This window comes from Triticum dicoccoides, chromosome 5B, assembly GCF_002162155.2.
Source record: "Triticum dicoccoides isolate Atlit2015 ecotype Zavitan chromosome 5B, WEW_v2.0, whole genome shotgun sequence".
NCBI classification, from domain to species: Eukaryota; Viridiplantae; Streptophyta; class Magnoliopsida; order Poales; family Poaceae; genus Triticum; species Triticum dicoccoides.
The window spans coordinates 29370813-29381477 of NC_041389.1; the positions used below are offsets into that span (position 1 = coordinate 29370813).

General features: G+C 44.7%; 1 protein-coding gene across 1 annotated transcript; it reads left to right on the forward strand.

Moving 5' to 3' along the window:
* The first annotated feature begins 1574 nt into the window (after window positions 1-1574).
* On the forward strand, window positions 1575-4133 carry LOC119308970 (F-box/FBD/LRR-repeat protein At1g13570-like). Its single transcript, XM_037585103.1, has 5 exons — window positions 1575-1963; window positions 2194-2311; window positions 2393-3256; window positions 3341-3490; window positions 3702-4133. The coding sequence occupies exons 1-5, from the start codon at window positions 1575-1577 to the stop codon at window positions 4020-4022; spliced, it is 1842 nt and encodes a 613-aa protein (XP_037441000.1). The 3' UTR covers window positions 4023-4133.
* Window positions 4134-10665: the final 6532 nt, after the last annotated feature.

The window sequence follows — 10665 nt, forward strand, 5'->3', positions numbered from 1 at the left end:
AGCCGGTGTCTTGCCTTCTCACAGGCCATCAGCATCCCTTACCCAAAAACCAACTATGGTCCGTGCAATGTAGGGACCCTTCTCCTCCGGCTGAAGCATCAGCAGGCGGTTCCACTCAGATGAGTGATGGGGAACCCAACCGCCCTTTGTGCTAAAGCATATACCTCCGGGGCTCACGGCTGCCGGACATGGGGATGACAATGAAGATCCGCCGCGGCCGGCAGTAGACTAGTCAAGGGTATCCATGTCGTTGGAATGGATATCCGCCAACGTCGGTCATAGACTAGTTTTATCTTAGTCCGTTATCGTTTTTAGTTAAAAACATGTTCCAAATGTAACCGTTTTCGTCCGGTTTGTATGAAATCCGACACGTTTATACGAAATCTGGTCGTTTTTGCATGAAATTTATTCGTTTGATTCATAAAGTGTTTGGAATTTATGCGGGCAGCGTTGGATGGCCTCCCGCATCCGTATCCGTGGGCTGGTCCCCTTGTCCCCAGCCGGATGAGGGAGAAATTTTGTGGGTTGTCGTTGGAGATGCCCTAACTAACGATTCTCTCTACCAGTGGAAAGAGGGGAGGGGGGGGGGGTTTGGCTGGCCGGCCCCATGGATCGGGTTGTCCAAATGTGACGCTGATTCTCCCTAACTAAGAATTCCATGCGGCTTTCGGGGCCCTAAAAAAGGTCGCGTTCCCTGAGGAACTCGTGCAACCAAATGAGTCGTAAAAGTTCGCTCCTGGGAGGATCTGTCCAGCGCAACTCCATAACGTCGGTGCATGGGGCACTCAGATCCTCCGGGGCTGGGTCATCGCGGTCCCGGGAGCCTTCAAATCTCATCTTCCCCATCACCAGTCAGACGGAGTATGAGCCCCACAAGGACCGGTGCGCCTGCTATGGGAAGGAGAGGATAAGAGCGGCACATGCCCACCTCACTGTCGACGGCGGCGCGGGCAACCGCAAAGGAGGAAGTCATCCACGCCCGCATTATAAAGAAGCGGCAGCGAAGGAACACGCGCGCCCTCGTCCAAGAGGAGAATCGGGCGGTCCGTGCAATGGTCGGGCTGCCAACCAAGGAGGAGAAGGAGGACAACGACGGGTCAGACAACTCTGGCGACGAGCAGATCCGGCCCGATCCCTACTGCGTCTTCGACCGGTACTATCGCGACAAGGACGACAAGGGCGCCAGAAAGGGCAAGGGCAGCCGTGGATGATCTTCTTCACCATAGCCAAAACATGTCATATTTTGGTAGTCCGATGACATGTTACCGATGCATAGCCAGACGATGTGTGTAATGTATCGTTCACATAGTTGCATGAGTTTGTATGAATTCGGCGTATGGTAATTGAGATGTTCGATTGTGAGAATGGAAATTTGAAGCTTGACTCGTCAGCGTCCTCTGACACCTTTCAAATGGTCGGATTTGCTAACTCTTGCCGTAGATATTCTAAATGTTCGCCCCGACTAACTTCGATTCCTAAATCCGACGGCGACCCGGTGTGCTGCGCGCCATGCCTGGGCGCGACATGCTTGCCGGGCCAACAGGTCCGAGCCCGAGGCAGGACGGGACCGTGCGATGCTGGTCCGACCCGGCGTGATAAGTCTCAGCATTGGGCGCGAATCAGATACGGACGCAAGTAGTAAAAGTCATTTCCGAATACGGAGGCAAGATAATAATAAGGGGATAATAAAGGGCGCCCGCTGGGAGGGCTCTGTTTCTTGTCTGTCCGTCCCTGCGTTCCGACCTCGCTGCCCGTCCACTTTCGACCTTCGCAACCGCGCCTTCGCCGCTCGCCGCTCGCCGCTCGTCGCCTCTCCGGCCTACCCACCTCCCGTCAGGGTTTTGGTCCTAATCCTCAAAGGAAAGCAATATCGTGGGTTGCTCGCCCCAGATCTCTGCCTCCGCGGCGAGTGGGGAATAAGAGGGAGCCGCCGCCGCCGCCGGCCGGCACCTCCGCGTCGCAGGTTGCCTCTGCTCTCTAATCCTGTTATTACTTTCCTCTTTGCCCCGCTGTGCCCCCACTTTTTTTTAGTTACGGCGGCCGAGCTCGCAAAGATGCGATTTTTCTGATGCACCACACGACTTACTGATTCTACTTTCAGACAAAATTCAGTTTACGCATACTTACATTATTATCTCAAGTCCTTATTAACCCATGCTCACTATCCTCTTGTTCGTCCAATGTTCTTTTCAGCACTGGAATGGGGAACTATCTGACGAGTAGAATAACGGCAGAGAAGCATGCCCATGTCAATCAGACATCCAAGAATAGGAATGGAAGGCCTGGCCTTAAATTTCATGACCTTCCAGAGGTATGTTGATTTTGCCTTTCGACTTGACCCTCAGGGTACATTGATTTCTCTACTTAAACTTGTCTTCTCCTTTTGCTCAAGGATGTACTGCGCACGATTTTATCCAAATTACCTGCAAAAGAGGCTGTTCGGACCAGTGTTTTGTCGAGTGACTGGAGATGTACATGGACAGCTTGCCCCAGACTAAGCTTTGGTGGCGATGATGTAAGTAAGAATGCGAAAAGGAAACACCAGCACACCCAGATGTTCATCGACCGCGTTAATGCGGTGTTGACCAAGCACAGTGGCAGGGCTGTTGACCAACTTGAGATTAAATTTATATTTGAGACCAAGCTTGTTGATCACCTCAATAATTGGATTAGATTTGCTCTGTCAGCCCACACAGAGAGTCTAGCTTTTGATTTGGCGCCACCTAACAATTTCCCGGACTATGGGGATCATTACAGATTCCCATTTGAACAGTTTACAGACAACAAAAGTGTATCCTGCCTAGCCTGTCTTCAACTCAGCTTTGTACGTTTCGAACCACCTCCTACCGGTTTCATAGGTTTCCCAAACCTAAGAAAGCTTCATCTTCATGTAGTCAAGACCACTAGGCAGGATCTCGAGAGTGTCTTGTGCAGTTGCGTTAATCTTGAGTGGCTGAGCTTACTCAGATGCCATCTCAAGGATGAAATGAAGGTGGTTCGGCGCCCATTATCCCACCTGCGGTACTTGCATGTCGTGCACTGCGATATAACCAAGATAGAGTTCGATGCTCCAAATCTCTCCACCTTTGTTTATGATGGACCATACAGGCCTATTACCCTCCATCATGCTACGAAACTGGAAAATGTAAGATTTTGGTTCCGCGGTGCAGTTTTTCAGCATGCTACCGCTTCACTCCTCAATGGGCTACCAGATGTACAAAACCTGACATTGCAACTTGGATCGCAACGGCTAGAGGTATTTTATATTGTGACAACATTCGAGTTATGGTTTAGTTTGTGCCGCCAATCTTGCAATAATGCTTGCTGTTTTATCTTTCAGAGCCGGTGGACGTTAAATAGCCCTCGGGTGTTTTCTCACCTCAGGCATGCGCAGATACTTTTGATTATACATCGTGAAGATAGTGACAAAATCCTCTACTTAGTTTCTTTTCTGAGGGTTGCTCCATTCATTGAGAGGTTGGAAGTACATGTGAGTAATATTCTCAATCATTTTTTATTTTCCTTTGCAAGGTACTCCCTCCGTTCGGAATTACTTGTCGCAGAAATGGATGTATCTAGACTTATTTTAGTTCTAGATACATCCATTTTCGAGACAAGTAATTCCGAACGGAGGGAGTATTATTTTCAACCTGCATGTAGGTGACAGCAAGAAATCCTACTAATCTTGATGACTTATGCAGTTTCATGGCCTTTATACTTTGTGGTTTGCAACCGATGGACCTTCGAGACAAGAAATACCGCCGTGTGAAGATAAATATGTGAATCTGAAGGACGTGCGTGTTACAGGATTCAAAGGGGCAAGAGGCCAAGCTGAATTCCTCATGCATGCCGTTGAAAATGCTCCTGCAATAGAGGCCGTAACTGTAGATACAGCTCAAAGGCTAACTGATGCTTGGGATCCAGAGGAACCAACCCCTAGCCTAGATAGTGCCGCTCTTGATATGGTTAGAGGCCCTCTCCTTGAGAGACTCCCACCGAATGCAAAACTTTCACTTATCTAAGCTAGAACTGTATTTTTTTTTTTGTATATATGTAGCTGCCGGAAGTAGATTAAATCTGACATTTAATTTCTCTTTAATTGTTATACTGAGAGCAGCGTTGATTTACCCTTTTACGACTCCGGGTGCTGCTTGTTTTCTTTATGGCTGATTCATTTCGGTATACAAAGGGGAAAGTAGCAACAGGAGAGAATAACTACAACTACGAGTTTTTGGCTAGGAAAGTAGCCTTTGTACCTGCTCTTCAAGTGGGTAGCCGTCTACAAATATTATTGGCCCTGCATCCCTTAAAAAAACCTCTCGTGCAAGCATCATAGGACCAGTACAGTGATGCCAAATGGTCCTTTGAAAGCAGGTCCTCCTCCTTGACCTTTGTAGTGCAGACGGCGAATTTGCTATCAGGGTTGTTCGTTCTCAGTTCGTCATAGTTTCGTAACTGGTTGTACTGTTGTGCTTCATTTCCATGGATTATATCAAGTGCCGCCTTCCTTGCCATGCCTAGTTTCATTTTGTTAGGCAACAACTTGAACTCTCTCTGCAATTTCTTCTTAAATGTTGTTAAGTCTATCTTGTGATTATCTCTGAACTCCTCAATAAATCCGTGTGTAAGAATTTTAACAGCTGAGACACTTTGAATAAATTACCTTTTGACGTGTGTGTGCGCCGTTGTACTGTCCTTTGAAGCTTTCAGCAACCAAGTCATCCTTGCGAACACAGTACAACCTCATTTCTAGGTTTAAAAATCTTAACTATGTTCCTCACAGTGTAGGCATTCAGTGTCATCCTTAGTTCTTTCATTTCACCAAATACCAAACCAACCCTGAACATTGGATTGCATGTCACCTTCTGCATTGTAGGCCCTGAATCTCTAGCAGTACGTTTTTTCAAATTCTGCTTTGGATAGATTCAGATCATCATCATCATCATCCAAAGGATCATCTTCTTCTACATATCATTCCTTCTCATTGTTATCACCTACTTCTGCATCTACTTTCTCAAGGAACAAATCCTCATCCAGATCTTCCATATCATAATCACTCTCATAGAAATCAAAGTTTGTTTGCTCTCCTTGCTCTACATCCTCTGTTTGCTCTCCCTGCTCTGCTTACCTCTCCCTGCTTTGCTTCCTCTTATTGGTTTGCAACATTGCCTCCTCCACAGATGACCCCTCTCCAACCTCACAATACCTTGTATTTCTTAGGAGTAATTACCATTGGCAGCTGGGGCATCCACTGATGATCACATCATCATATAGTGTCCTGATACTATTGTTCTCATCCACAAGTATCGCAAAGTCTTTCATTCTTTGCTTGCATTAGATCGTACCATCAGTTGCTTCATTAATATCTACACAGATCGGTCCATCTATAATATCATTTCCTGGAAGGGACCAATACACTTGAAGATCAGGAAAGCCAATTGAGTAATCCAACTTGTCCAAGCAAAACTTCACCATTTGTAAAGACCATGTATAAAGATGATAATACTCAAATATAGAATAAATGTTGCTAACATCTGACATGTTTGTTGGAAATATGCGTAGATGTAATAATAATTATATTATTTTATTACTAAGTTTATGATTAATGTTTATGTTCTATGCTATAACTGCTATGACTCTCGAGTATGTGATAACCATGTTAATGTATGCACAATTCCTTACGCCATGAGAGTATCATGTCACTTCATACTGGAGATGCACATTGGGGTTGTTCCAACGTCAACCGTAACAAGGTGATCATAACGACAACTTACAGGTCAATCGGAAACGTATGCTAAGAGGTTAGATAGATCGAGACTAGGATTTTCTCCTCTAACAATGGAGAGATAACCTTAGGGCCCTCTCGGTGTGAAGACATCCATCATCGTCTGGCCATACACAACATGAATTGAACACGGGGATGACGGAACACGATGATGAGAAAGAAAAATAAAACCGATAACGAGGAGACTTGTATAGTGAGCATGGGTTCGACTCAAGAGGATACCATTATATCTCACCTCATGATTTGTAAAATATTGTGAAGCAAAAGAAATAGCACATGGTAACTAAAGGTTCACTCGACTAACATTCATATGTGTATATGGGTCAATATGGATTCCACGGTTCCATTATTGATCATTGGACAAAATGTGTTTTCGTTCATGTCTATATTTGACCGAACCTGCACTGTCACACGCTTAAGGGTTTATGCTCTATTGAGTTCTATTGGAGTTATGAGTTTGAGAAAATATCACCGAAAATGTTTCGAATATAATAGGAATAGTTTTGAGAGAAAAACAGAAGCGTTTTTGGAGAAACCGGAAGGCGTTGTTTGGCTAGCAGATATTAGCCACGGGCATATATAAAACGAGTTTCTAGCTGATGTTTAGCAAAAACTGGTTTTACTTATTTTTCGGTTAATAATCAGCTTGCGGAAAACTTTGTTTGGACTAGAAAAACGCAATTCTAGTTGGCCGAGTGCCTTCTTTGGATAGCAATTAGCCATTCGTATTCCCGTTCGTAATTAGGTCAGGCTTCTTCCTTTGATCTCTGATCTCTCATCGCCCGCTGGCGGCATGCATAGGCTTGACGCCACCCACGGTGACGCGACAGCCGTGGCGAGGTTCGTGGCGACTCCTTCGGTCGCCGGTAGCTCCATCCACTTGGCCCTGAATAGGCTCGACGTCGCCTACTGTGACGGCAGCCAGCCGTGCCCTTCTGGCAAGATCCTCAGCTCATATACGACGTTGCTTGTCTCCACTCAGGCCGTCATGACTGAGCACGTGTGGATGCCAGCGGCTGCTTCCCTCGACGCCGAGGTCGCCGCGCCTACCTCCCTTCATCGGCACCGAATCACAGCTGCTAGAGTTGGCTGTCGCCGAGCGACGCTGGTCGTGCATGCTTCGTACAAAGCAGTCGTGCCCAGGATTCGGGGAGAAACAGTTACGATAAAGTATATGCTAATCGTGTTTTTGGAAAAACGACTAATACTCGTTTTTCTACAAACCTGAAATCCTGGGTTTTAGGGAACCTGGTTTGCTATATCCACGAATTTGTTGGAACAAACAAACAAGGTTTTATTCTGTTAAACCGTTTCCTGGTTTGTAGAGATCGCGTTCTCTATATTCTGCCTATTCAAACAACGCCGAAGTGTTACATAGAATACTAGGTTAAACCAGAAAGGTGGAAAAGTTCGCAAGGACCTAATAATAATATAGGAGGGATCTGGTATTTACTGGGACCCCCTCAAGATTATTCTAGGCACTATGGGCTACCCAAATAGGCTAATGCCTATTACGGGGCAACCACACACTACTAGGGAAAAGCCTATACACCGAATCTTACCAGCAGCGCTCCTCAAAATACGACGCTACTGCTATTTAGCAGCAGCGCGTGAAGGCAAAACCTGCTGCTGAAAGGAAAATAGCAGTAGCGCGTGCGCACCAAAATGCGCTACTGCTCTAATTGCCATGACCTCGCCATCCAGCTAGTTATAGCAGTAGTGCCCTATATTAAACCGCGCTACTGCTATAGAAGTTAGCAGCAGCGCGCTTCTAAGAAAATCGCTACTGCTAAGATCAACCCACAAGTTTAGTCCCACCTCGCTCCGCGAACAGGGTGTTTACCACCTTAAATATGTTACTTCTGAAACTATCACAACCAGTTGGTCTTCACTGAACTCTATGTGTAGAATTTGTGGCCGCAATATGAGTCCTCTCCGGTACCTACCAGAGAGGACTCATATTGACAATTCAGATTGTACACAAAAAAAATCATTGATGGCCAATGTATTTTTGCATTTATACTTACACTTAGCAGTAGCGCTTTTAACTGCAAAGCGCTACTGCTAGTCCAACTTAGCAGTAGCGTGCAACACTGCACAACGCTACTGCTATTCAGATTAGCTGTAGCGCGTTTTGGCAAACACGCTACAACTAACCCTACCTTATCCCCACGCCCGCGACCGACCCTCTCTCTCACTCACACTCTCCCCCTCTCAGTCACTCCCGCCCGCGCCGATAACCGTCGTCGTGCGTCGCCGCCGCCGCCGCCTTCGTCCGTCCGCCACCGAGGTACTCCCTCCTTCCGTCCCTCCTCCCTCCTCCTCGCACCGCGCCCTCCTCCCTCCGCCTGCGGCCGCCCCTCCTCCCTCCTCCGCCGGCAGCCCTCCTCCCACCGCCCACGACCTCACCGCCGCCACCCGAGCCCACCTAGCACCGCCGCCTCCCGATCCCGATCCCGCCCTCGCCGCCCCTACCTCTCCGTCGCCCCCACCCCTTTCTCTCTGCTTAGTTAGTAATAGATGTTGTTTAGTAGTAGTAGATGTTAATTTAGGGTTCATAGATAATGATTTTTAGTAGTAATAGATGTTAATTAGTAGTAGTGATGGTACTAGTTAACTATGGCAGTATGATTATAGTAGTTATAGTTGAACTACTTTAGTTGTAGTTGAACTAGTTTAGTAAGTAAATTAATAAACTAGTTGAACTAGTTGAATTGATAGAAATAATGTATTTTTAGTAAGATAATTAATATAACTAGTTGAACTACTTTATTTTTAGAAAGAATTAGTTTTTTTTTCTATTTATAGTAAGTTTATATTTAGTAAGAACTAGTTGAATTAATAAAACTAGTTGAACATGTCATATTTGTTGTTATTTTTTTAGTTTAAGCAATTATTCGGGATGTATTAGTGATAACTTATACAGTTTTTGCTTTTGCAGAAATCAAGGAGCCCCTCCATCATCCTCGCCGTTGTCCCCGTCACCGACCCCCTCCGACATCGAGGTGAGACCAGCCAAATATCCATGTATATCTTGTGTTGCTCAAATAGGATATGTGGTTGCCCAAGTGGCCGTTCATGTTCAATTTACACCTCCGAGTGGCCTATGTTTTGTCGGAGTGTTGATTAATTTCCGTTCCGGCAAATTTCAGGCACTCGATATGTCCTTTTTTAGCAAAGGTCATGTCGGATTTTTCCGTGAATTCTGGCATGACTTGTGCTAGAATACGTAGGAAATATCGAGTGGCCTGAATTTTCTCAAAAAATAATGATCTAATTTAGGGTTTTTAGTATATATATTTAATTGTACAAGTTTAATCTTTGAATTATGAATGTAGGAAATGTCGTACTCGGACGACGACAGTTTCCCGGGAGAGTGCAGCTGGTGCCACGACGATCGAGGTATGTGCGACAGGTTCGTTGAGCTGGATGAAGATCGGCGCTTCAGCATTAAGCTCGAGGAGACCTTCGATGTTAAAACGGTACGCAACAACGACAAGTGTTTTTTCATAATTAAGTATGACTTCAACTATTTCAACGTCTAATTTTCATTTTTTACAATTCGACTAGCTTATCCCATGCCATGCAAGACGCTATGTCTTGGAGAGGATGGGTTTTGAAGACCATTAAAATTTTGAAACAAAGAAAATACACCTAAGGACCCATCATGATATGGATTTTGAAGTAAATCTGTGCAATGCTCAGAGCGTAACCCATTTTGGTTGCCAAAATTGGGAAGGACTTTGCAAAATGTATGGTTTTTATGAGGGTATGATTGTCACCATGGATCTTGGTGATCTTGACATCGAGCAAGACAATATGGACATTTGGGTCCTTGTTGATACGCTTCCGATTGTACCGCTATGTGAGTTTCTCAAACATAGTTATTAACTAATTTATATTGTTTATTTCAAAATAGTTGACAGCTTATTTCCATTGACAACTTATTTTGATTCTTCAAATACTATGCGGAAGATGGTAGACAAAACCCACTACACCGATGGCTCCAAATTAACTTATAAGGAGAAAAATCATCTGATCGCATTTTGTACTCTTCTTGAGGATTACAATAACTATTATCGAACTCCTCCAAATTATGGTGAATACGTGCCACTAGTGCACGTGTTGAACCACGGTAACTTCTCTGGAGATACACTGGTAAGATTTTTTACTATTACGACATCCGTGCATCTTTTGCATACTTCTAAAACTAGTACATCATTGCTAACTACGAAGTTATTACTATGTTTTTCAACAAAAACTCCCGATGGATTGTGTGCCTCATCTGATGTATCTGAATGGTCGCCTTACAGTTCTGAACATACTGCCAGGTAAATCTAGGGAGCTCACCTGTGCATATCGGATTTCTAAAACCGGTGAACACATGCTCATCAAAGAATGGAAAAAATGTTTGGACATTCGCAAGGAGGTTCTTGGAAGTAACATTCAGCGAAAGGCAAGAATTGGAGACAGGATAATCTCCATTCTCCATAATGGAGAGTCAGGGGCTATCTTGTTTTTTGCTATTTTACCTTAGAAAATGTAGTAGGTTCTAAGAGAATGTAGTAGGTCCTATGAGGTACAATATGTTTATTATGTGGTAATGTGTTAGAGTTGATAATGAGGATTACTTGTGATTACGACTAGTGACCAATTTGCTATGTGATGTCATTGATGAAAACGATGATCTTGAGGAGGTGTTATATGACAATGATGTATTATGATGATAAGTTGTTAATGATATGATGATGATGATGATATTATATCATTGGGTGAAAGAACCGCAGATTAGTTTCAAGTGGATGGACATCCACTTGAAACTAGTCCACGGTTCTTTCACCCCGTGATGTAATAACTCATTATGATGTAAAAACAATCTC

Coding starts and splice junctions, on each gene's coding strand:
- LOC119308970 (XM_037585103.1), top strand. CDS start 1,575: ATGCTGGTCCGACCCGGCGTGATAAGTCTCAGCATTGGGCGCGAATCA. Junction 2,312..2,392: donor AATTTCATGACCTTCCAGAG/GTATGTTGATTT, acceptor CTTTTGCTCAAG/GATGTACTGCGCACGATTTT. Junction 3,491..3,701: donor TTGAGAGGTTGGAAGTACAT/GTGAGTAATATT, acceptor TGACTTATGCAG/TTTCATGGCCTTTATACTTT.